The 27,901-nt window shown below is 46.2% G+C and overlaps 1 protein-coding gene across 2 annotated transcripts in view; it reads left to right on the top strand.

Annotated features, from left to right (window-relative positions):
* The window catches only part of SP3 (Sp3 transcription factor), a 55,578-nt gene that overhangs the window by 17,988 nt on the left and 9,689 nt on the right, over nt 1-27,901 (top strand). The window contains exon 3 of one of the 2 annotated variants that reach the window (XM_075317349.1): nt 19,937-21,155. In XM_075317349.1, coding sequence (XP_075173464.1) covers nt 19,937-21,155 — 1,219 coding nt within the window. Of the gene's footprint in view, nt 1-19,936; nt 21,270-27,901 lie in introns of both variants that reach the window. The other variant, XM_075317348.1, reaches the window with a different exon arrangement.

Genomic DNA, 27,901 nt, shown 5'->3' with positions numbered 1-27,901 from the left:
CTTCCTAGGGAAGATGGTAGCAACAATGGAGGCAGTCCCTTTCGCGCACTTTCATCTGCGTCCACTACAATAGGACATTCTCCGCCGAGGGAATGGGAAGTCGACGTCCATCGACAGGAACGTCCCCCTTTCTCAGGCGGCCAAGGAATCTCTTCGGTGGTGGCTGCTTCCCACCTCATTGTCAAAAACAAAGTCCTTCCTACCCCCTTCCTGGGCGGTGGTCACGACAGACGCATGTCTATCAGGGTGGGGAGCAGTTTTTCTCCACCACAGGGCTCAAGGTACGTGGACTCAGCAAGAGTCCACCCTTCAGATCAATGTTCTGGAAATCAGAGCAGTGTATCTTGCCCTACATGTCTTCCAGCAGTGGCTGGAAGGCAAGCAGATCCGAATCCAGTCGGACAACTCCACAGCGGTGGCATACATCAACCACCAAGGAGGATCACGCACTCGGCAAGCCTTCCACGAAGTCCGGCGGGTTCTGACGGGGGTGGAAGACATGGCATCCACCATATCCGCAGTTCACATCCCGGGCGTAGAAAACTGGGAAGCAGACTTCCTCAGTCGCCAGGGTATGGACGCAGGAGAATGGTCTCTTCACCCGGACGTGTTTCAGGAGATCTGTCGCCGCTGGGAGATGCCGGACGTCGACCTAATGGCGTCCCGGCACAACAACAAGGTCCCGGTGTTCATGGCACGGTCTCACGATCACCGAGCTCTGGCGGCGGACGCCTTAGTTCAAGATTGGTCGCAGTTCCGGCTACCTTATGTGTTCCCACCTCTGGCACTGTTGCCCAGAGTGCTGCGCAAGATCAGGTCCGACTGCCGCCGCGCCCTCCTCGTCGCTCCAGACTGGCCAACGAGGTCGTGGTACCTGGATCTGTGGCATCTCACGGTAGGCCAACCGTGGGCACTACCAGACCGACCAGACTGGCTGTCTCAAGGGCCGTTTTTCCATCGGAATGCTGCGGCCCTCAACCTGACGGTGTGGCCATTGAGTCCTGGATCCTAGCATCTGCAGGGTTATCTCAAGAGGTCATTGCCACTATGAGACAGGCCAGAAAACCCACATCTGCCAAGATCTACCACAGAACGTGGAAGATATTCTTATCTTGGTGCTCTGCTCAGGGAGTTTCTCCCTGGCCAATTGCCTTGCCTACTTTCTTTCCTTCCTGCAATTCGGTTGGAAAAAGGTTTGTCGCTCTGCTCCTTTAATGGGCAAATCTCAGCGCTCTCTGTATTTTTTTCAGAAGCGCCTGGCAAGACTTCCTCAGGTACGCACGTTCCTGCAGGGGGTTTGCCGCTTAGTCTCTCCTTACAAACGGCTGTTAGAACCCTGTGATTTGAACAGGGTGCTGATGGTTCTTCAGAAACCACCATTCGAGCCTATGAGGGATTTTTTCTCTCTCACATCTTTCGCAGAAAGTGGTTTTCCTAGGAGCAGTCACTTCACTTAGGAGAGTGTCTGTCGGGGCAGCATTGTCGTGCAAAGCCCCCTTCCCGGTGTCTCACCAGGTCAAGGGGTTCTGCGTCTGGTTCCAGAATTTCCCCCTAAGGGGGTATCCCCCCTTTCATCTCAATCAGGGTACCCCTGTACCCTCTGTTTGTCTTCATCCAGTTCACCAATGTGAAAAGGATTTGCACTTGATTAGATCTAGTGAGAGCACTCAGACTCTACATCGATCGTACGGCGTCCCTGCGCCGCTCGGATGCACTCTTGTCCTTGTCGCTAGCCAGCGTAAAGGGTCGCAGGCTTCCAAATCAAGCCTGGCTCGGTGGATCAAGGAACCAATTCTCGAGCTTATCGTTCTGCTGGGCTTACGGTTCCCTCAGGGCTGAAGGTCCATTCTACCACAGCTGTGTATGAGTCCCGGGCTTGAGGCACCAGGCTACGGCTCAGCTTGTGTGTCAGGCGGCTACCTGGTCCAGCCTCCACACTTTCACGAAACACTATCAGGTGCATACCTATGCTTCGGCGGATGCCAGCATAGGCAGACGAGTCCTTCAGGCGGCGGTTAGCCACCTGTAGGAAGGGGCCGTTTTACGGCTCTATTACGAGGTATTATTTTACCCACCCAGGGATTGCTTTTGGACGTCCCAATTGTCTGGGTCTCCCAATAGAGCGACAAAGAAGGGAATTTTGTTTACTTACCGTAAATTCCTTTTCTTCTAGCTCTAATTGGGAGACCCAGCACCCGCCCTGTTTTTTTGTATACACATGTTGTTCATGTTGAATGGTTTCAGTTCTCCGATATTCCTTCGGATTGAATTTGCTTAAACCAGTTTATTGGCTTTCCTCCTTCTTGCTTTTGCACTAAAACTGAGGAGTCCGTGATCCCACGGAGGGTGTATAGGCAGAAGGGGAGGGGCCTTACACTTTTAAGTGTAATACTTTGTGTGGCCTCCGGAGGCAGTAGCTATACACCCAATTGTCTGGGTCTCCCAATTAGAGCTAGAAGAAAAGGAATTTACGGTAAGTAAACAAAATTCCCTTCGTTTGGACAAAGTCTAGTGCTCGGAAGTTATGGAAGGAGCAATATTTGAATTTTTTTAAACCAAATTTGTCAGAAATAGATTGTGGGCACCCTGTCACTTTTGCAGGGCCCCTAAGGTGTTAGGACAGCAGAACCACCCCAAAAGTGAACCCCATTTTAGAAATTGCACATTTTAAATCACTTATCTATGGCTGCAGTGACTATTTTGTAGCATCTATACCACATATTTTCTGGAGAATTACAGATATGCCAGTTTTGTGCCCAGCTTCTGGAGACGCGCCCTGTAAAAAAAAAAACAAAAAAAACAAAGGTAAATCCCCACTACAATAATGCCACACAGTGGCCGCCTACTGCGGTTTAGGCGCAGGGGTGCACAGCAGGGCGGGGGCATTTGGATTTGGGAGCGCAGATTTCACTGGATTGTATTTGGTTGGTGGGAGCTTTTCCAGAGTCTCTTGTTCTACCCGTAATGTAGGAGCCCCCAATTTTTCCAGTAACAGATAATGAACCAAAGTGGGGGCCAGTTTTGTGGAGGTAAGTTAGGTTAGGGATTTTGTTAGTAATGTTCCGGTGTAAGGCCTTGTGCCCAAATTGCTTTTTTTCCTTGCTTTTTAATCAGTAAAAGCAAGGAAAAAGCATCCCAGCAAAGTCTGAGAATCCTGTGGAAGGGGAGGGAGGGATTTATCTCCCTCTTTCCTCCGTTGCCAGCTATTGCCATTCTCGCCCTGCACTCATGATACACCATTGTACTGCGAGTGCAATACGATTTTTCTATCCATAGACTTGAATGGGTGCGAGAGAATCTAGGATCGCATTATACCCGCAGCATGCTGCGATTGTTTTCTCGGTCCGATTAGGGCTGAGAAAATAATAGCTCATGGGTGCTGGCACACAGGCTAATATTGGTCCAAGTGGAATGCGATGTTTTATCACACGCCACTCGCACCGCTTTTCATGCCGTGTGTCTCAGGCCTTAAAGCTCTACTCAAATAGTAAAATTAAGGTACCATTCCAGCGTGTTTTTTTTTGTTTTTTTTTTCTATTATATGAAGTAAATTGAAAAAGATGTAGAGAATAACTTGATTTGGTCTATGGGGTCACTGCGATATGAATGTTAGGGGGGCTTTACACGCTGCGACATCGCTAGCATCGGCTAGCGATGCCGAGCGCGATAGTACCCGCGCCCGTCGCACATGCGATATGTGGTGATTGCTGCCGTAGCGAACATTATCGCTACGGCAGTTTCACACGCACATCATACCTGCTCGGCGACGTCGCTGTGACTGTCGAACAATCCCTCCTTCAAGGGGGAGGTGCGTTCACCGCGACGTCACTAATCGGCCAGCCAATAGAAGCGGAGGGGCGGAGATGAGCAGGACATAACATCCCGCCCACCTTCTCCCTTCTGCATGGCCGTCGGGACGCAGGTAAGGAGATGTTCCTCGCTCCTGCGGGTTTACACACAGCGATGTGTGCTGCCACAGGAGCGACAAACAACATCGTACCTGCGGTCGGCCCGACATTATGAAAATGACCGACTCTACACAGATCACTGATTTTCGACGCTTTTGCGCTCGTTTATCGCCGCATCTAGGATTTACACGTTGCAATGTCGTTACCGGCGCTGGATGTGCGTCACTAATGACGTGACCCCGACGATATTTCGGAAGCAATGTCGCAACGTGTAAAGCCCCCCTTAGGGTGTGGATTTGTAGTCAAAACCAGAGATCGCTTTTGCAGCTCTGTGCGGTTAGAGTAAACTGTCCTGTGTGTATTGTTTTCATCAAGTTAGGTCCGTTTAGCAGCAATTAGATAGATACCTTGCCTACTGGATACAGGTGATTTTTTTGTTTTTTAGGCCAGAACTGCACAGTATCGTGTGGGAGTTGCAGTAAATTGGCAGCACTAGTGCAGTATTGCAAGCTGCCCACCAGCCAAAGTAATCTGTCATAGTTTTTGGTATTGTCTACAAAGTGCCTTGCAGTGTAAAAAGTAAATAATGACTTTCAGGAGGAAGTAATGCTTATGCCATAGTTTTACCATTAACTTAGTTACTGACATCTAGTGAGAAATTCAAACTCATTATAACAAACACAATGGTAATAGAAGTATTTTCCTGTTTTGATATTTACATTATCCATGTAAAGGTTTAATGTAAGTGTTTGATTTTGGCTTTTCTATAGTTTATGCTGGAAATCTTGAGCTGCATGAGCCAGATGTTCATAGAAGTCACCTGCTAAATGTTAATTGGGGAGAAAGGGCATGTGAATGTAGTCGTCTGTGTGCATGTGTAATACTGACTGATTATGCATTTAAGCAAGGGAAGAGGATTATGTTGGTACAGAGGTGAATGGGTGAACAGCTGTTTAGGTTGAATGGGAAGGTGTTGCCAAAACATTGAAATGGAGCTTGCACCAACATAATCTATGATCAATCTAACTTGGTTAATATTTTTTTTTTTTTTAATCAAATGTACTGTAATTATTGTTGGTTATCTAATGTTTGATTTTTCATTGTGATGCCAAGATCTGACAGAGAATAGAGCATGGTATTGGAAATCCACACAGCCTATATTGAACAGATGCAAGTAGTATTTCTCCCCCCCCCCCCCCCCCCCACCATAGCTAGTGGGCTGGGCAAATCTCACAAGCCTACTTGCCACTGTTTAAATATTTGTTGTTGTTAGTCCATTAAAATAAACTTTTTTATTTTTTTATGGTCTTCTCTTCATGCATGTAATTGTAAGGCACACTTCTTACAGATGTATAAATTGCCACGTGCCATAGCATATGGTTATGATGGTACCAAAGATACTTAAGTGCAATTATAAAAAAGGTTTTAGTTGCATTTACAGTGGCATGTGGTTACAGTTTAGTATTTTTTTTTTTTTAAACTCTAACCTTTTTACTGCCGAAGCTTGTGTTCAATATTTTGACCAGGGCAGATTTCTAATTTCTGACCAGTGTCCCTTTGTGGCAATAACTCTCAAATGCTTTAAGTTGCCCAGGCAATTGAGAGTTTTTTTTTTGTTTTTTCTTGTTTTTAAAACTCAGGCTATGTGCGCACGTGTGCGTAATTCATGCAGTTACGCTGCGCTTTCTAGCGCAGCGTAACTGCATGCGTCCCCTGCACAATCTATGGAGATTGTGCAGTGGCCGTGCGCACGTGGCGTCTTAGAGCGCAGCGCTTCGGCTGCTGCCCGAAGCGCGCGTTCTAAGAAGTGACATGTCACTTCTTCCGTGCGCTTTGCCGGCAGCCCCTGATCTGTCTATGGCAGGAGCTGCAGGCAGAGCGCACGTTCTCTGCCGGCACCATGCGCTTCAGAACGGAGCTTTTCAGCTGCGCTCTGAAGCGCACCTTTTAGGTGCGGTGCAGAGCGCACACATGTGCACATAGCCTCACACGTTGTACTTCATGTTGGTAGTACATGTCGGTTTTGAAAATGTTGCCATTTTTCTAATTTAACATTTAAAAGGATAAAAATTCTAACAGTCATACCACTCAAAATGATTAATAAATAACATTTGCCACGTGTCTACTTTATATTTGCATAATTTTTGAATCATACAGCTGGTGAAATAACTATTGGACACGTTACCAATTAAATATAATACAGTGGAACCTTGCTTAACGAGAACAATCCGTTCTGGGACTGGGCTTGTTAATCAAGTTACTCGTTCAGCAGAGCAAGATTTCCCATAGGAAATCATTGCAATGCTGACAATTCGTTCCACAATGTGTTAAATGTCCCATCCTGGTCCCCTAGTCTATCATTCCACACACGCACGCACAAGCACACATTATATGCTCACCTTACCTTCCGTTCCATCGCCGGTCTCCTGGGACTTGATGTTCTCCGGTGCGGGCCGTGTATCGGGTAACCATAACTCATAACGACGAGGGCGGAACTTCCTGCCAGAGCGCTGACGTCAAAGGCAGAGCTGCTTGCCTCTGATTGGCCAGCGCGCTGCCTTTGAGTAGCGGTGACAGGAACCTGGAAGTTCCTGCTTCAGTGGAGTGGAGTGGAGTGGAGTGGAGTGGAGTGGAGTGGAGTGGAGTGGAGTGGAGTGGAGTGGAGTGGAGTGGAGTGGAGTACTACAGGACCCAGGAGACCGGCGATGAAACGGAAGGTACACATTATATGCTCACCTTACCTTCCGTTCCACCGCCGGCCTCCTGGTACTTGTAGTTCGCCGCAATGTACCCGTGAATTACAAGAACCATGAGCCCGGCGGTGGAACGGAAGGTAAGGTGAGCATAATACTGTGTGCGTGTGAGTTTGTGTGGACTGCAAGTGCGGGTTACAGCGCGGTGGATGTATGGAACCGGAAGTGTGTGCATTGAGGATTTCGCTCGTACAGCAAAGCTTTCTCGTAAAGCGAGTTACAAAATTACAGAAAGCTTTGCTTGTTAAGCAAAATTTTCGTTAAGTGGGTTACTCGTTAAGCGAGGTTCCACTGTATAATATAATACCAAGTAAATATACTTCTACAGGTGCTTTTGACATGAAGTTTTCACCAGATGGTAAGAACCCATCTAATCTACGCAGGAAAAGAACTCCAACCATAGATGTCTATAAATGTAATGTGCAATGAGAAATGACAGTCTTGAACTGTATTTAATAATTAGCGCAAAAGCCTTTGTTGGTGATGACCGTTTCAACACGCCTCCTGTGTGGAGAAACTAGTCGCATGCAGTGCTCGGGGTAATTTTTGACCCATTCTTCCACACAAACACTTCAAATCCCCAGGTCTTAGTTCCATTAATAAATTATCTATTTGGGTACAGGTCAGTTGATTAGCCGTGCCTTCTACCAGCTTTATTTTCTTTCTCTGAAACCAATTGAGTTTCCTTGGCTATATGTTTGGAAACACCGTCTTGGTGAAATGTTTACCCTCGTTGTCTAAGTGCATTTGTCCACTCATCCATCCTTCAAGTATATGAAATTTGCCAGTGCCGTATGCTGAAAAACAGCCCCACACCATGATTGTTCCCATATCCAAACGTCACTGTTGGTATGGTGTTTTTGGCGTGATATGCAGTGCCTTTTGGCCTCCAAACATACTATTATGACATCCAAAGAGTTCAAATTTGGTCTCATCTGACCTGACTATATTCTCCCAGTATTTCACACGCTTGCCTAAATGCAAGCGCACAAGAGGAACCAGAGTATTCGTGCAAACAAATTACAATTTTATTGGAAAAGATCACAAACTGTGGTAAAAAACATGTTAAAAACAGCTACTTAGAGACATGGGGGATGTCATATAATTTAAGGGACAATGGCAGGGTCCCGTACTGAAAATACACGCGTCCAGTCTTTCCCTAATTCGGCTAAATGCACAAAGTTCTAGCTATACAAGGAGGAGAAAACACTCCAATTATAAACAATCATGTTTTTTAAAGGGTTATAGGTGGACAAAAAAATCAGAATAGAGTAGAATGACAAAAGTGGCCATAGTTACCTAAAGTGCTAGTGCAAGGGAACCACTGTAACAGCTTATTCATACCACATGACAAGACCCCAGGAATGGATCTAAGAACCACGAACGCGCGTTTCACGAGGATTCTCTTTCTTCTTCAAGGAGGGAAGATCCTAAATGCTGTTGAGCAAACACGCTTGTACATTCTTTGTGTATGAACTCTTGAGGTGAGCGTACATACAGACAGTGGAGGCTGAGATCATTGCTTAGTGTCTTTGAAAAAATTGTACCAGCTGATTACAGGTCTTTCTGTATCTCTCCTCGAGTGGTCCTTTGGTCTTGGACGACTTTTCATTCTTTTCACTCCCTGTATGAAATCTTGCTGGGAGCACCTGGTCGTGGCTGCTTTATGTTAAAAATGTTCTACTTCCAGATAATGGCCACAACAGTGCTAGCTGGAGTGTTCAGTAGTTTAGAAATCCTGTAACCAATGCCATCAGGTCATGAGACAGCTCACTGGTTTTACCCATCATGAGATGTTTCTTGTGTGGCACCTTGGTAATGACGCCTTTTTTATAGGCCATCAGTGAACCAGCAGATATTTTTCACTAAGTGACAGGATTGCTTTCTAATTACTGATAGAGTTCAGCTGGTGTCATGACTTTCAATGGCTTTTTACATCTTCTTGTGTTTTAATATTTCTTTTTTCTGTTTCTCATTACACATCTGTGGTTTCAGTCTTTGCCTGTATGGATTAAATGGGTTGTTACTGGCATCTGGTAAGAAATTCATATCAATAGCACCTTTAGAAATACATTCACTAAGAAAATGGTGTGCTTTTATTCTTGCTTTCATAGATACCCCATATGTGGTGAAAAGCTACTGTTTGGGTGCATAGGAGGGCTCGGAGAGGAAAGGAGAGCCATTTGCATTTCGGTGCCCAATTTCTGTTAGCGTAGAATAGAGTTTCTACAATGTCACATTAGCAGAGCCCTTTAGATGCAGAAACCCTCCATAAGTGACCCCATTTTGGAAACTATTTTTGAAAGGCTGAATAGGTGAAATTGCATAACAAATTGTACTGTCCATCCTCCCACCCCCTACATTTTAGGCACAGTGCAAAACTCAGACAGGGAGGAGCGCCTTAGAAATATGTGAAGCTGCCATGCTCTGGTTGGGAGAGCCGCTGCCAATCTGGGCATTACGGTTCTGTCTGATTTATATAGTCATCTGAATGCACCCTCACACTGAGAAAACGCTTTTTAGGTCCTGCTTATAGCAGAGCCTAACAGTCCACCATAACTGATCGGCCAGGAGGTCATTATTTGTTATTTGACCACCTGCTGTCATGGTAACCATTGATAGCCTGCGATACTGTCGCAGGAATGCCAATATTGAGAGGGGGAGTCTCTGCTCCGTTCTAAATATGGTTGCTATTGATCGCGGGTATGTAGAGGGTTAAACAGCTGGCGTCGGTTTGGGCATCGGCCCTGACTTTTACAGCAGAGGCTCCCGGACATGATTGTCCTCATGATCACCATGGCCAACCCGTACGATCATTGGCGGAACACACCGCAAAATATGACTTAATAGTACATCCTATGTTCTGGGACTAACATCCTGTAGGGGGGCGCAACGCAAGAGCTGCGACATTCACATTTCATCTGAAAGGAAAAAAATGCTTTTCCTCCTGCACTACACGAAGTAGAGTAGCTTATTGATATGGCAGATGATTGTCCTTTTTTCTCCACTTTTCTGGGCTTATTAACTCCTTCCTGACATCTACCGTACAAGTACAGAACAAGTCGATACCCTGTGTTGCCCAGCAAGCATCGGACGATATCAAGAGTCACTGTGACTGATCTTCAATTGCTCCTCTTAAATGCTGTCAGCCCTAGGGTAGGCCAACATGAGCATGGTAGTCTGTCCTTTGGATTCTCACTGATCCAGAGAGTGAAGGGCACACAGGGCTGCTTTAGCCAAAGTAATTTGCAGACAGCATGCATTTTTGCTCTTAATCATTATTTTATGTGATGTTGCGTTACATGACACTGATTTTTCCTGTCTGGAAATTTTTCATAACCAGGACAAGGTGTACATGGCGTTCTTGTGTTTTGTGTAGGTTTCCTCAGTGTTAGTTTCCTTCCACATTGCTTAAAACATGGTAATAGGTGAATTTGGCCTCCATGACACGCTACTGTGTTTGAGTTAGGGAAATAAGATTGTAGGAGGGACTGATATAAGCTGGGGCCAACTCTGTATAGACCTGTGCAATCATGTTGACTCTAAAGACACAAGAAGTCAGACATGCTTGGTGTAGGTACTGTTGCTCTAACAACCAGATAACACTGCAGAAAAAACTGTATCCCAAGATGCTCTGCTCTCCTACCCTCCACCCAGCTTATTCTTGTGTGTGACATACAGTGGTTGTGTGATGCTCCGTTCTGTGTGTGTCTGTGTGTTGGTGATAAATATTCTATTGATTTTGGGGGGTTTTCTCCGTTCCCTTCAATCTTCATATCAATAGAATAAATCTCTCCAGTGAGGCTAATATTGGGCTTCTCGGCAGTATTAAGGCCAGAAATTTTATGATTATAGAATATTAATATAGGATCCTTTATTCGTAATATTATCAAAGATCACCTCCTCCAACAGTCAATTTCTTTGCACAGATAAGATCGTGCATACACCATTGTCCCATAAAATTCAATCCATGTGGCCACTATTAAGCATGTACTGTGTGTGTGTATGTATGTGTGTGTGTGTGTGTGTATGTGTATTATATGTGTGTGTATATATGTATATGTATGTGTGTATATATTTATGTGTATGTATATGTGTGTATGTATATGTGTGTGTGTATATATGTATATGTGTATGTATATGTGTATGTATGTGTATGTATGTATATGTGTGTGTGTATATGTGTGTATGTACCGTATGTGTGTGTGTATGTGTGCATATGTATGTATATGTGTATGTATGTATATATATGTATATGTGTGTGTATATGTATATATATATATATATATATATATATATATATATATATATATATATATATATGCATACATACGTGTGTGTGTATATATATATAATATACACACGCATATATATACATATATATATGTATATATGTGTGTGTATATATATATAATATATATATACACACACACACACACATGTATGTATGTGTGTGTGTATATATATTATATATATACACACACATATATACATATATATATATATATATGTATATATATGTGTGTGTGTGTGTGTATATGTATATGTATATATATATATATATATATATATATATATATATATATATATATATATATATATATATATATATATATATATATATATATATATATATGTTGAGACAAGTTCAAGCAATATATTCACCCCTATAATCGTTTGCAGAGAATGGAAGAGAATAAGCTACAATGAGAACATGACCACGTATTTGTAAAAGTTGCAATATCTAATTTGTAATGAATGAAAACAACCATGTTATAAATTCAATATTGTGAGCCCAAAAGCAATGAGGGGAACTTTTTTTCTTAAATGCACATATTGTGAGCTCAAAACCATGTTTGCAACTTAATTAAAAATGTTGGACTGCTAGCCATGTTCACATGCAGCTTTCCTTTTTCTTTTTTTTTTTTCTTTTTTTTTTTTTGGAAGGGGTTGGCTGCTCTTCTTCATAGTACCAATAAAAACTGGGATTTCAGAAATCTCCTGTAATTTTTTTTTAGTGTGTTCCCCTGACTGAACTTGAGAAATGCAGAGGGTTTTTTTTCTGCACGGCCATACTTTCAGTTTTTGCAACGGCTTTCACCCACAGACAAAATGATAGACCACAAAAAAAAGTTTTGAAGTGTTTTTTGGGATATAAAACTAACTTTAATTTTGAACGCAGTGTTTTTTTTTTTTGTTTTTTTTTTCTTTTTTACAGCTTGGGAAGCATGTTTTGGCTGCATAAAGAAAACGCTGCTTGTGAACATAACTTTGTACAGGCTTCAATTCCCTGCACATTCAACTTTTTATATGGTCTTTGGTCATAGGCTGAGTGGAGCTCATTCTTAGTCTCCCCTGGCAGTGTCAGAATGAGCTGACGGATGGATGGATTCTCAGTTAACTCATGTTAGTGAAGTCCAACTGCAAAATTTTTAGTCCTAAACTTGAATTTAAATAAATCCCCACAGGTGGTCTGAGACTAAGTTTTCGTACGGCCATCTGAACACTGCCTTTTATGGAGTTTTCCGGGCAAAATAAAAATGTCTTGCTTCATAACAGGACACCTAACCCTGGGATTGTCTGCTGCCACCTGGAGGCTGACACAGATAATACATAGACCTAAAAATTAGCTCCTCGCCTGCTGGCATCCAGACTCCAGTTTTTTGGGTTTTTTTCTGTCAGCTGGAGTACGGTCTTTTTCAGACCCGTCTGGCAAATGTCTAAACTTTTTTTTTTTCTTTCTCTCCCCAGAGTACTCCGTTAACTGTGCAGTTGCCTACTGTTTCACCCACACTGGCAGAGTGTACAGTCTGTACCTTCAGTCTGTATCCTCTCACGTAGTTTGGCCATTTAGGTACTATTTAGGTACAGGGTGATGATCCTTGTGCCAGTAAACTCCTGGCTGCTTGCCCCACATAGCATTTGTGTGCATGGAGCAAAAGACAGTGCAGTCTTTAGGACAGTATCAATCACATGTGGGTTCCCCCCCCCCTTTTTCTCCCGCCCTTTGGGTGGTCTGTTCTGAGCAGGGAAAATGGGAGGGGGGCATGTGATGCTGCCTTGGGTACCTGGTGCTGGCGGGGTGCCCGGGGTTGCAGAAGCAGGCGCGTTTTTGGCTCTGGCATGTTCGGTATCGTTAGCCAGAACTATGCCTCCACACAATCAGTCAACCTGCTGCGACTGGCCAATCAGCGCTACTGCCAGTCACTCTCCGGTCATCGCCCTACCTCTTCAATCTACGCCTCCTCACCTTCTGGCGGCAACATCATTTTTCAGTACGCAGCTTGCTGGAACATTGTGTCCTCACTATTTCTACTGTGGAATCCCTATTTGGGCAGGAGGCTCAGTGGATCGCAGTCTGGGTAGGACTGTTTCCCCTTCGTGGCTGATATTGCTGCTCCCTAGCAGCATCCCTTCAATGCTCTGTTGTTCCCCCTGTCTTTATGATGTCTGAATTTAGAGAAAATGGTGCTTACCCTGGTGGCCAGGATGCACTAGTCACTTATTACTACAAACCGCATATGCATAAGGGTACGCTCACACGAGCATATGAATCGGTTAAGTGCAATGCGACAAAAATCTCTCATTGCACTCGGACCAATGTTATTCAGCGAGGCAGAGCAGTTGGTCAGCTTTTTTTTTTTTTTTTTCTCATCCAGATTCTGGATGAGGGAAAAGTTGCAACATGCCGCGATTGTCTGCCGAAATCGTGCGAGACTTGCCAATACAAGTTAATGGGTGCGAAAAAACAAACGTATGGCACACGGACCATCCTAGCGACATCCGTTTTTATGGATACAATTCTATAATGTATCATAGAACACTGTAAATGGTCATGTAAATGACTACTAGCTGCTGAGAAAAAAAACTGCACACATACAGCACACGGATGAGAAGTGAGAAAAAATCAGGCTCTCCTGCACGAGAATGGGACATACGTTCGTGTGATTCCAGCCTAATAAGTTCTCTTTTGGGCAATCTGTACCCTACCGTACTACCTGTACTCCTCCCTCTTGCAGATGCCTGCTCTGGGGGCCCAATGATGTCAGAAAATAGTGTCTGGCCTTCGCTGCCACTTGGGTGGAAAAGGCTGTTTCAGCTTGGGTGAAGTACCTACATCGTAGCCTTTTCACCGGGTCACAGGAAAGTGAGCTAGCTGAAATAGCAGATCGAATCGCTCAGGCAGCTAAGTATTTATAATCTGCATCTTTGGATGCAACAGAGGGCTCCACCCAGGCTACAAGCAATTGGACAGCTATCTGCCACATGTGACTCAAGGTGTAGAGGGCGGATGTAGCTTCAAAGTCTCTCATGGGATTTCCTTTCCAGAGAGTCATGTTTGGTTCAAAGTTGGACAAAATTATTGCAGATGCCATGTGTGGTAAGAGTACGGTTCTGCCTCATGCAAGAGCTAGCAGGCCGTTTGGAAAGCGCAGAGCTTTGCAGCTCTATGCCTTTTGCCAATACCAGATTCCAGCGGTATGCGTTCGCCAGAGCAGATTCTGTGTATCTCGGGGAGTTTGAAGAGCCCACCTCTTTGGACCAGTGCCCATAGAACTTTCCTTCGAGGCAGAATCTGGGTTGAAGCATGACGTTCCCCAGCTTTTCCCATTGTACGATCCATTTTATCAGGCAGGGCTAATTGTTAGTTTCCCCTTCAGAAAGGTTCAGAGGTTTTTATTAGAACCTTTTTGTTACCCCCAAGAAGAGTTGCAATCCTCCTGCCCAGCCCCGTGTGCATGATGCGTCGTGTGTCATTCAGAGATGCCTCCATTTCGCTTCTGCGCTTGTGCACTTTGCTTTGTCCTCAGCAGGTCAGATCAAAGTACTTTAATGCACCGGTGCGAGAAAAGGTTTTGTCCTTGCATGCGCTCCCTAGGTGTTTTTTTTTACCTTATGCAAAGTGGACTGGGCTCTTCTATACAGCATTCTAGAATACTATGTTTAGGGGCTCACTGATGGTGGCCGCAGCTCATAAGGGAAAAACCTAATGACAGATTCCCTTTTAATCTAGCTTCTAGAGCTACTTCATGCTCCTCCTGTCGAGCCTATCGGGAGATCCCGGCGTTCTTACGGTCTCAAAAGGTGGCTTTCCTTAGAACCATCTTTTCCATTAGAGTATGCTTCCACCTGCGTACAGCTTTCGATGCGAGAGCATCAGAAGCGATATGCAATGACCCTCTGCTATAGGTGTCAGCTTGCGATCATATCACAGCTGCGGAGAAGAGGGAGGGAGCACTTTCTCCCCATCTCCTCCGCTGCCTGTCTCTGCGTACATCGCCCTGCACTCGCATTACGTGCAAGCACAGTGCGATGTTTCACATGCTCCCATAGGCTTGCATGGGGGTGCGTGAGCTGAGACTTGCTGCCAAACACAGCGTGCTGCGATTCATTCCGCATGCCACTGCGGCATGAGAAATCTATTGCAGATGGACGCTGCCCCATAGTTTTGCACTGGTGTGAGTGCAATCCGATGTTTTATCTGATTGCACTCGCACATGAAAATCGCAAATGGAATCATACCCTTAAGAGACCGTCACACATAACGAGATCGCTAGCGAGATCGCAGCTGAGTCACGGTTTCTGTGACGCATTAGCGATCCCGTTAGCGATCTTGTTATGTGTGACACCTACCAGCGATCAGGCCCCTGCTGTGAGATCTCTAGTCGTTGCAGAATGGTCCAGGCCATTTTCTTCAAAGGCAATGTCCTGCTGGGCAGGACACATCGCTGTGTTTGACACTGTGTGACAGGGTCACAGTGACTGCTGAGATCGTTATACAGGTCGTTACTGCGACCTGTATTGTTCCTGCATCGCTGGAAAGATCTGGCTGTGTGACATCTCACCTGCGACCTTCCAGCGACTTACCAGCGATCCCGAAAACGATGCAACCTGATAGAGATCGCAGGTAAGTCGTGTGTGACTGGGCCTTTAGAGTTTCTGAATTGGTGGTGGTCTACTGCCACGCCCCCTACCTTGTTCTTCATCAAGACAATGTGGTTTTGAGGCCGGTTCTGACTTTCCTCCTCAAGGTTATTTTTGCTTTCCACCTTTCCATCCTCTTTAGGATGTATAGGTTTTGAAATCCAAGAAAGTAAAGTTTATAAAAGCAGCTTCTTGAGTGACAGCAGCTAAAGATCAGATAATAGCGGGGGTGGGTGGGGTGTATTAATACTTATCCCCTCCTCCTTTTAGAATTAGAATAAGTATTATACAATCGATTTAACTTTTCACTAGCAGGACCTGTGAGAGGTCATACCCATGTAACCAGAAGGGGCGGGGCCTCAGCCAACAGAAAAAGGTTTCTTCCTGGTATCAGCTTTGTTGGCTGAGGCCCCGCCCCTTCTGGTCACATGGGTATGACCTCACAAGGTCCTTTTTCGAGATCTGGGCTTCAGTGACTATTTGCATCTTGAGGTGACATTTTTTAATTATACCATTTTTGAGTAGATGCGATGTTTTGATCTCCTTTGGCGGTTTTTCATTTTTTTTTATTTTTTTTTTTTTTCCCCCCTCTCTCGCTACACCCTTTACCGATCAGATTAATTTTATATTTTGATCGGGCATTTCTGAACTCGGCAATACCAAATGTGTGGTGGGGGTTTTTTTTTGTTTTTTTTTCCCCAATCTTTTAAACTTTGTTTATTTTATTTTTAATTTACTTTTTAGTCCTCACAGTGGCCTTTATGCTTGCTATTTTTCAACTTATCAAGCCACAACTACTGTATGGTTGCAGTCAGTCGGTATCTGATTTTGAGGGCAAAAAAAAAAAAAAAACACTACCCCCCCTCCCCCCAAAGCATTGCCTCCATAGATGGAGAAATGTTCAGAGAGGATGATTAATATATAAAAAAAAAAAAACTTTTTTTTTTTTTTTTTTTTTTGCTGGATCCACTTCTTGCTTTGGTTAATAAACCAGCAGAGACTGCTGCTTCCATGAAATGTGCAACTTATCATTCTTGGGAGAACTAAATCCCCCATTTTTAGACATGATTGTATTTCTGGTTTGCTCCTTGGACAGCTTTGAGCGTTGTCTATATTTTACTTTTTTATATTTATGTTATGAACATATTAGCATATCTGGCATATAGGGCGGCACGGTGGCGAGCACTGCAGTCTTGCAGCACTGGGGTCCTGGGTTCAAATCCCACCAAGGACACCATCTGCAAGGAGTTTGTATGTTCTCCCTGTGTTTGCATGGGTTTCCTCCCACACTCCAAAAACATACTGATAGGAAACGTAGATTGTGAGCCCCAATGGGGACAATGCTGCCATTGTATGTAAAGCGCTATAGAATTAATAGCGCTATATAAATGAATAAATATTATATATTCTATACCAAGTAAAAGGTTTTGCAGACACATCTCTTTTTCTACTTGTATTTGTCCACTATTCCTTTTATTTTAACCCCATTCCCCCGAGCCCATTTTCACCTTTATGACCGGGCCATTTTTTTTGTAATTCTGACCAGTGTTACTGATAGGTTATAACTCTGGAATGCTTCAACGGATCCCGGTGATTCTGAATTTTTTTTTGTGTGTGTGTGACATATTGTACTTCATGATGGTAGTAAAATTAGGACGACAATTTTTGTGTTTTTGAAAATATCGCAAATTTGGCAAAAAAATTCACAATTTTCAAACATTTAAACTTTATGCCCATAAATTTGAGTTATGTCATACACAGTAGTTACGAAGTAACATTTACAAGCAAAAAACCAGCTCACCGCATAAAATACATAGGACTATTCCCACTTGATCCTGCACGGATGATCCCAGGTAAGGACTCACTGTTCAAAGAGAAGGCAAAATATCCAGCAGATCACAGGCGCAATGCATCCGAGTGTAGTGTGAGATACGCATCAGCTGACCATGAAGGAGATGGAGACCTTAATTCCTTCTCCTCCGCAGCTGTGATCTGATCGCAAGATTGGATCACTGTTGCGTGCCACTCTGCTCATGCTCGCAGCAGAGTGGGAGCTGAGGGTCATTAGCATATCACATCAGCTGCTGTACACTTTTGTGGCCCCTAGCCTAATACATGTAGTCTATGGCTTCCCAAGATGACCATGACTGCGCCTGCTACTGCACAGATGTGCCTTTACTGAATGCTCTTTACAAAACCCTCTCTCACTTGTAACTGCCTGGACTGCGCTTTGCCTGTGCAGACTGCGGACCATGGTTTTAAGCCGATATATCCTCACTGCAAAACCTGATGATTTTTACCTCCTTTTAAAGGGTATTTCCTGTGTAGTTATGTTACTGAAGTGTTTTATCATGTTCACACTGCAATGTCCTGACCGTGTGTAATGTGCTCACTGTTCAATTCTGTGCAATTTACACACTGTCAGGATAGTGCAGTCTGCAGTGAGAGAACAGCAAAGTTTGCATGTCTGCATTCCCTCTAAGAATTCCCTGATTTTAATTATAAAATTTAAAGACCAAGTACTACATATTATCGTTTTGCATTTGACATAGCCCATTGTAGTAGTTTTTTTTTCTTTTTTTTTTTTTTTTTTATCAATAATATAACCATTGCTTTCTTTACTTAACTGCACACAAAGGCTGAGTGTTCACACGTTGCAGTTTTTTTTTTTTTCTGCATCAAAAATGCAGTGTACAATACACAGGCTTTTGTTATTTGGATCCCCCCCCCCATTCTCTTAAAGGGAACCTGTCATCAGAAATTTAGCTATAAAGCTAAAAGTTCCCCCCTCTGCAGCTCCTGGGCTGCATTCTAGGAAGCTTCCTATAGTTTTTGTGGCCCCTTTTATTCCAAAATAAATACTTTACAAACTTGTACCATTTCGTATGCAAATTTCTTAAATTTTCCATGTGGGCGGGCTGCCTGATGTACGTTGCTGTCCTCCTGCCGATCTACGCCGCCCCCGAACGCTGAATTTCAAACCTCAGGACGCCGCCCCTGGGCGCCCGTGGTCCCGCGCATGCGCTGTGCTACTGTAGTGGTGCCGTGCACTGTGTGCACGTGTGACCGCTAGTGACACTTTGCGCGGGCACGAGGTTATGGGCGGCGCTGTGAGTGTCATCAGCAAGTGCCGCCCATAACCTCGTGACCGCACTTTCCCCTCTTCCTCCAGCATTCTGCGCAAGCGCTCGCTGGCCAGATGACCGGACGTCACCTCCTTCCCATCCTGCTCAGCAGCAGGAAATAGATGGGAGGAGCGGACGGAGCAGTCGGTGCCCGCGCAAAAGCATCACCAGCGGTCACACGTGCACGGCACCGCTACAGTAGCACAGTGCATGCGCGGGACCACGGGCGCCCAGGGGCGGCGTCCTGAGGTTTGAAATTCAGCGTTCGGGGGCGGCTTAGATCGGCAGGAGGACAGCAACGTACATCAGGCAGCCCGCCCCCATGGAAGATTTAAGAAATTTGCATACAAAAAGGTACAAGTTTGTAAAGTATTTATTTTGGAATAAAAGGGGCCACAAAAACTATAGGAAGCTTCCTAGAATGCAGCCCAGGAGCTGCAGAGGGGGGAACTTTTAGGTTTATAGCTAAATTTCTGATGACAGGTTCCATTTAAATGCATGAATAGCTAAATGTTAAATTTTATATGCTGCGTTTTGTCAAACAGGGCTGAAAATATGCCTGGAAAAGTGTATGAATGTGATTTCATAAATATGGATTATACTGGTACTGTAAAAACGCTGTGTATTTTATGGACCGAATAACATGCACACAAAGGCGCCCTGTGTAAATCCCTTATCAGTAGGTCTTTAAAGTGGGAGGCAACAATGCTAACCACTGAGCCACCTTGAGGAAAAAAAACACATTGATCAACATTGGTCATTGCGCTTGTCCGTGTGCAGTGCATTTTCCACATGGACACCACTTGGACCAAATAAATGTTTGTAATAATTAGGCCTAATTGTGATTTTTGTTTGACTAAAGGAGAGCAGATGCCATGAAATTATGGTAAATTCCTTGGTGTCTGCTTGTCTGCCATTATCAGTAGGTTATGGCCACTGTTTACCAAAGAGGCGTCTACAGATCTTGGTGGTAGTCATTTCTCCGGTCCATATGACCTCGCAGCACACCTAGCTATGAGAATTACAGAGACCGACCGCACTAGAGATTGCTTGATGCGTTCTTGTAGCATTTTGATCTTGGCTTGATCTTCTTGAGGGTATTTAGGAACAGGTCTAAAACATTTTTTTAACTAGAATTAAAAATTCTAATTGGAATGATGGAAACAAGAAATTCTGTTGTAGATTACCGATGTCCAATATTAAATGTTATCCTTTTTCCATACAGACCGAGGATTTGACATCCGTGCAATTGACAGCAGGCCCGAACAGATGGGAAGTCTTGACTCCTGCCCAAGCTGCGTTGAAAGATGAAGCTGGAAACATAGTTCAGCTTCCGGGTGGTGCTACGGTGACATCCAGCGGACAGTATGTGCTGCCTATTCAGACTCTGCAGAATCAGCATCTCTTTTCTGTAGCGCCAGGAACAGACACTGCTAATGGCACGCTTTCTAATGTGCAGTATCAAGTTATACCACAGCTTCAGACATCCGATGGTCAACAGGTCCAGCTTGGCTTTGCCACCTCTGCTGATAATGGGGGTTTAGATCAAGAATCCGGTCAGATTCAGATTATTCCTGGAAATTCTGCTAGTCTTTTGTCATCCAATCCAAATATATTAACCCAAGCTGGACAACTTCAGCAGATTCAAGGAGTTACAATCGGCGGCTCAACATATGGAGGACAGACCCAAGTCGTTGCTAACGTCCCACTTGGTCTTCCTGGTAACATCACTTTTGTCCCTATAAATAGTGTTGACCTAGATTCGCTGGGTCTGTCAGGTAGCACAGAAGCCATGACGGGAATTACTGCAGATGGACACTTGATAAGTGCAGGTCAAGCCATAGATGGCTCTGAAACTTCTGAAAGGACTGCAGAGCAAGAGCATGTTTCTCCTGAAGTCGGTGAAACAAACTCGGAAACAGATTTGTTTGTGCCAACCTCTTCTTCATCTCAGCTTCCTGTTACTATAGACAGTTCAGGAATGCTTCACCAGGGTGGAAACAGTTTGGCCGACAGTCCATCTGGGCACGTGCAAACAGATCTTCAGGGAAACTACATCCAGACTTCAATTTCTGATGATTCGCAGAACATTCAGGTCACCACATCCCAACCAATGGTACAGCAAATCCAGCTTCAAGATAGTCAGCAGTCCAACAGTCAAGCCCAACTAGTGCAGAGCATTGCACAACAGGCAATCCAGGCTGTTCAGGCTGGAGGACAAGGCATATCGTCACAAGCTTTGCAAAACCTTCAGTTGCAGCTGAACCCTGGAACGTTCTTGATCCAAGCCCAAACAGTGACTCCTTCTGGCCAAATTGCCTGGCAAACATTTCAAGTTCAAGGCGTGCAGAACTTGCAAAACCTGCAGATTCAGAATTCGTCTCCTCAACAGATAACATTGACGCCCGTTCAGACACTCACACTTGGCCAGGTTGCCGGAGGAGGTACGCCAGTTAGCTTAAGTGCGGGTCAGTTGCCAAATCTGCAGACTGTTACAGTAAACTCTGTGGATGCTGCAGGTATCCATTTGCAGCATGGAGAGCACTCTGATAGCCCAGGTAGGTTTGGTTTTTTTTTTCCTATCATAATTGAGGAAATCTGAACCAAATAATCGGCAAGTCTTAAGAGCACCTTTTGCTCATGTGTAGTTCGCGATCTCCAGGTGAGCTGTGCAAATCTACATGTGGCTTTCCTGGCGCCTCTTCTGATTAGTAGGCCTCTGTGATGTCAAGGGTACACCGCTAAGTAATGTCACAGCAGTCTGCTAATAAAGAGGCGCTGCGGGTAATAGAAGATTCTCAGGGCTCTAGACTGCCGATGTTTCCTCTCGATTAGGGTACTGCAAATCTTCTTGCTAAACTCTGTTCTGCTTATTCTGGCATTGGAAAGCACTAAAGTGATATTCCCATCTTTGACTTTTGACATGTCTGCAAGCCTGCTTTATTGCTTTAACGCCCATAGGTATCAATGAGAGAGCTGTTCCTATGTGCGGCTGCCTATCCATTCATTCCCTGTATAGACTCGATGCCTGAGTAATCTGATGGGATGGAGGTCAGGGAATCCGCATCTGTCTCCCTATTCTGGACACATATGCGGGTCTCCCTATTGGCTGCACTCCGGATCAAACATATACTCTCTGTGCTGCGTATTGCCTGTCGAGAGCACAGGAATTGGCAGTACCATGTAAAGGATGGCAGACTGCTAACCTATGCCAGAAGTGAATGAAGCTTTGTAATATATGTATTCTGGCTGGCATTGGAGAAAGTGCCCATTGTTTCTCCCTTGCCAGAGTGCAGCTTCGCTAGCTTATTTTAGCACACTTCGGTTCTCTATGTTAGGGCACATTGTGGCCAGCACTGAAATACACACTAGAGCTACAGATAGCGCTTTCAATGAGCTATTTACTTTAAAAAGTGGTTCTGCAGCAGTTGAACCACTCTAAAATCATTTGTGAGTCACTAGTCCTTCAACAAAAATATTGAATACATTGTAAAACGTTGGCAATTTTTAATAGCCTGAGTATATAGCAAGTGCCCCCCCAATTTGAAGGATTTATTTCTGTCACCAAGACATTCTTTCCATGTGCACTATTAATTTTATATAGGTATAGTCCACTGTTTAGGATACCAGACTGGCTTTGGATGTTGAAAATGATTAGTCTTTGATATAACCCAGAAATCTTTTTTAAAATGTCACTTGTAAAATCATAAAATTGGCTATGACTACATTATAAACCACTTAAAACATCCTTCATAGCATCTGGTATGTACTACTTAGGGATGGTTGTTTCCACCTCTCCAGCCTCCAAAAAAATGAAGTGTTATTTAACCTGAAAACCGTGTAGTGTACCTGACGGATACATCAGGATGTGCTGTACTAATCCAACATGCTTATCAACATCCAAACCACATATACCTTTCTATGCTGAATATTCTCAAAATCACAGCATTTACAACTAGAAACTCTTATAATTAGTCAGGGGGGGGGGGGGGGATATCCCATTCCTAGCCATTACTTTAAGAGGCCTACTATCCGTTTGTGTATACAGCTATTACGCAGATATGTATGACTCTGGTTCTCCAAATCGGACAAACCAGTGTTACTCCTTTCCTCCCGAGTCCTCTTTCTTGCCAAGTACGAGAAGACAGAAGAGTTTGAGAGTTAGGCCTAAGCCACACAGCATGAAAATCGGAGCGAGTGGAATGTGATGTTTTATTGCATTCCACTCGGACCAATATTACCCTATGTGCCAGCACCCATGAGCAATTATTTTCTCAGCCCTAATCGGACCGAGAAAACAATCGCAGCATGCTGTGGGTGCAATGCGATCCTTGTTTCTCTCACACCCATTGAAGTCTATGGGGCGAGAGAAAAATCGCACTGCACTCGCATTACACCGATGTACCACGAGTGCAGGGCGAGAATGGCAACAGAGGAGAGAGGGAGATAAATCCTTCCCCTCCTCAGTGCCGGCCCGCTCCCCACAGCTGTGGTCCAATCACATGATTGGACCTCAGTCACAGTGACACTCGCGTGACACTCGCATGACACTTTGCTCCTGCTGCACTGCCAGTAAGAGCCGAGTGTCACGCAAGGATCGCAGTAGATCCCCATGTGGCCCCGGCCATAACTGCAGGATTACACATTTGTCTAGTCTGTTACCAGGGCATACGCAGTACTGCAAAGGAGCTGTGTACACAAAACGGGATGATAATTTTAATTAAAATGTTTTTCTTTATCGTTCCTTATGGGAGACCCAAACCATGGGGTGTATAGCTTCTGCCTCCGGAGGACACACAAAGTACTACACTAAAAGTGTAGCTCCTCCCTCCGAGCATATACACTCCCCGGATGACAAATCCAACCAGTTCAATGCTTTTGTGTTCAGGAGGTCACACACACACATGCATCCTCCTGATTTTTGATTTCAAAGATTTGGAAGAAAAGCGGGTCCAATCTGGACTCCCGGCATGTCCCTTCTCACCCCACTGTGTCGGCGGTGCTGTTAAGGTTGATTTCAGGGCTGGAGCCTTCACATGCCGCGCTCCTTCACCATCCCTTGAGGCTCTGGCTTGAAGTGGGAGCCATCACGGTTCTCACTGCTTTGCAGGAGACCGGTCTCCATCCGCAGCCCTGTTCAGGATCCTGCCGGACGGAGCGATGACCCCCCAGGGACCTGGCACCTGCGTCTCAAGCTAAGTACTGAGACGTTTTTACCACAGAAAGTGGTCTTTCTAGGGGTCCCTTGTACTTTATTTGTGGGGGAGAATGTGTTATATGTATGTTTTAACATTTCCGGCCAGTTCTCCAGTTTTCACTGGAGAACCGCGCCGATGGTGCCTGCACGCTGGCCGCATGTTTAAATCTAGGCCCCGGCTTCGCCTGAGGCCTAGTTTCGATTCTATGTCAGTCAGTGCAGTGAGACAGGGTGGCTCCGCCCACCGGCTGCTCAGCACAGGGAAGGGACACTCCTCACTGAGGAAAGATTCCCTCCCCTGTATGCCTCATTTGCCCTCCGTCCTGCTCTCAGAGTAGGCCCCGCCCCCTCTCCTCGCTGCGGACGCCATTTTCTCAGCGTTCTAGGGCACAGATCAATGTCTGCAAACAAATTGTGACAAATGGGTGCCTGGGACAGAGCCCCCAGTTCTGGGGGATCTGGAGGGCACAGAGATGCCCCTATGTTAAACAGTATGGCAAGCCACAACCTCCGGTTGTGCAGCTGCTTATACACTCTGTTTATATACTCTGCTGGGGTTTTTTTTCCGAAAAGCCCCCACTTCTGGGGAATCTGGAGGGCACAGAGATGTTATGTTAAACGGTCTGGCAAGCCACAACCTCTGGTTGTGCTGCTGCTTATATACTCTGTTTATATACTCTGCTGGGGGTCTCTCTGGACAGAGCCCCCACTTCTGCAGCATGTCTCATATCAGTGCAGGGCTGCAAGGCTGTTTTTTATTATGCACCGCATGTTGACTCGTACTATCTGTACCGAGCACATAACCACATTGTGATGCCTGCTCTGACATAGTGGTGCCTCAGCCTGGAGGCTTATCCCCAGTGGTCCCTCCGGCTGCTCCGGCTCCGGGGTAGAATCCCTCTCTCCAGGGGACAGCTGTCCCGGACACTGCTGAGCATGCATCAGCCCCCTTCTCAGGGCGCTTCTGCTGCTACGGCTCGCTCAGCAAAGCTCACAGAGGATTCTTCATCTGGGAGCCCGTCCTCCTAAAATGGAGACGCAGGGTCCCCTTTCCCTCCTCGCCCCGCGGCTCTGGTTCACGAGCTGACTCGCAGGACAAGGAGGATGCCTTACTGGGGGCTCGGACGCTCTCCATGTACTATTGATCTGTTCGAAAGTGACGCAGATGCTAATGATTTGATTGCGTCCATTATATTTGTACTGGACCTCAATCCGCCTGTATCAGGGGAGCACCCCTCTCTGGCAGAAAAGCATCAGTATACCTTGCCTAAGAGAACAAGGAATGTGTTCCTTATCCACTCCAGCATTCAGGTCACTGTGACCAAGCCCAGAGCCTGTCCTGACAGACGCTTCCCAGAGCGTGGTTCTGATGACTGTTTTCCCCTTCCACCAGAGGTGGTCAAGGAGTGGGCTCATTCACCAAGGGTGGACCCTCCAGTGTCTAGACTTTCAGCCCGGACAGTTGTATCAGTGGCTGACGGCACCTCTCTGAGGATCCCACTGTCCGCCAGGTTGTCCTTCTGGCCAAATCTATATATGAGGCGGCAGGGGCCTCGTTCTCCCCATCTTTTGCAGCAGTGCGGGCTCTCAAAGCCATCTCTGCTTCTCGGGAGGAGATGCATTCCCTCACCAGGGCCTTTATGCCCGAATTGGTTGCCTTAACTTCCAGGCTTCAGTCTTTTCATCCTATAGCTGGAGACTGTCACCGCACTGCGGTGGCCTCGGCTACTTCCCTCGCTATCCGCAGGTTCCTGTGGCTTCGAGAGTGGAAGGCAGATGCTTCTTAAGAAGTTCCTTGCTGGACTCCCTTTTGCTGGGACCAGTCTATTCGGTGAACAACTGGATGAAATTATTAAGGAAGCTTTTGGCAGGAAGAGTACTTCCATGCCACAACCCAGGAAACCTTCCAGGGCAGGAACCAGTCGAGGTTTCGTTCCTTTCGTTTCCTCTAACTGCTCGTCCTCTAAGCCCTCGGCCTCGTCCACTAACTCAGCCAAGGTCCGTAATCCAACTGGCGCATGAAGCCGCGTCCTAAGTCGGCAGGAGCTGCTGCCACCAGGGCAGCCTCCTCTTGATTATCTGGCCGCGCCAGTAACGTCCTTGGTCGGTGGCAGGCTCTCCCTCTTGGGCGACGTGTGGTTGCAACACGTCTTCGATCAGTGGGTGTGGGTTACCATCTCCCACGGCTACAGAATGGAATTCTATCCAGCCGCCAAACAGATTTTTTTCTGACAACTCCCCCCTGCTCCAAGGCCGCCGCCTTCTCACAGGCCGTGGCATTCTTGCAGGCCAATGGAGTAATTGTACCAGTTCCCGACTGGGAACGGTTCTGAGATTTCTACTCAAATCTCTTCCTAGTCCCCGAAAAGGACGTTGCCTTCCGACCCGGATCTCAAGCTTCTCAACAAGCATGTTCAGGTGCGGCATTTTTGCATGGAATCTCTGCGATCAGTCAATGACCCAAGGCGATTTCTTAGCATCCATCGACATCAGAGATGTCTCTCTGCATGTGCCATTCGCAGTTTCACACCAGCGTTGGCTACGTTTTGTAATCGGAGAGGAACATTTCCAATTCGTGGCTCTCCCCTTGGGTTAGCCACGGCCCCTCGTGTATTCACCAGTTGCGGTTCTGCTCCTCCAGGGGTTGGTAGTGATTCCTTACCTGGACGCCCTTCTAGTCAGGGCTTCATCCAGTGCAGACTGTCAGCGGAGTGTCTCGCTCACTCTCGCCACGCTTGCAAGTCCATTCTGACCCCGACCCAGGAACTTACGTACCTAGGGATGCAATTCGAGACTCTGCTGGCACTTGTGAAGCTGCCCTTAGTCAAACAGCAGTCTCTTCATCTGGCGGTTCGCTCTCTGCTGAGGCTCCGCCGTCATTCCATCAGGCACCTCATGCAGGTGCTGGGTCAGATGGTGGCGTCAATAGAAGCGGTTCCCCTTGCCAGTTCCATCTGCGTCCCCTGCAGCTGGACATTTTCCGCTGTTGGGACAAGGGACTTCTTCCTTGCACAGGCTGGTGGCTCTGTCGCCACAGACCAGGAGCTCTCTTTAAGTGGTGGCTTCGGCCCCTCTCTCTGTACCAGGGACGCTCCTTTCTGGCCCCGTCATGGGTGATTCTCACCACGGATGCCAGTCAATCCGGCTGGGGAGCAGTGTTTCTCCACCACCGAGCACAGGGCACTTGGACTCCGTCCGAATCAGCCCTCTCGATCAATGTGCTGGAAATCAGGGCTGTAGTCCTAGGACTCGCAGCCGCCTAGCAATGTTGGAAGTTCAACATATCCTTCAGTGGACGGAGGACTCCAAGTCCACCATATCCGCAGTCCACATCCCAGGCGCAGAAAACTGGGAGGCAGATTATCTCAGCCGTCAAACCGTGGACAGCGGCGAGTGAGCCCTGCATCCGGCAGTGTTCCGGTCAATTTAGCAGGCGGGGCACTCCGGAAGTGGATCTAATGGCATCCCGGCACAACAAGGTCCCGGTTTACGTGGCTCGCTCCCACGATCCTCAGGCCTTGGCAGCGGACGCGCTGGTTCCAGATTGGTCCCAGTTCCGTCTGGCCTACGTGTTTCCCCCTCTAGCTCTCTTGCCCAGAGTCCTGCGCAAGATCAGAATGGAGGGCCGTCGGGTCGTACTCATCGCCCCAGACTGGCCCAGGCGAGCTTGGTTCCCAGACCTGCTCCGTCTGTTCGTAGAGGTGCTGTGGCATCTCCCGGACCGGCCAGATGTTCTCTCAGAGGGTCCGTTTTCCACAACAATTCTGCGGCTCTCAGATTGACGGCGTGGCTCTTGAGCCCTGAATCCTTACGGCTTCAGGCATTCCTTCCGAGGTCATCTTCACTATGACTCAGGCTCGGAAGTCTTCCTCGGCCAGGATTTACCTCAGGACTTGGAGAATTTTCCTGTCCTGGTGTCGTTCTTCCGGCCATGCTCCTTGGCCGTTTTTTCCTTGCCGACCATCCTGTCCTTTCTACAGTCCGGCCTGCAGC

The sequence above is a fragment of the Anomaloglossus baeobatrachus genome, chromosome 7, assembly GCF_048569485.1.
Source record: "Anomaloglossus baeobatrachus isolate aAnoBae1 chromosome 7, aAnoBae1.hap1, whole genome shotgun sequence".
NCBI classification, from domain to species: Eukaryota; Metazoa; Chordata; class Amphibia; order Anura; family Aromobatidae; genus Anomaloglossus; species Anomaloglossus baeobatrachus.
This window is presented reverse-complemented; position numbering and strand designations above follow the sequence as displayed.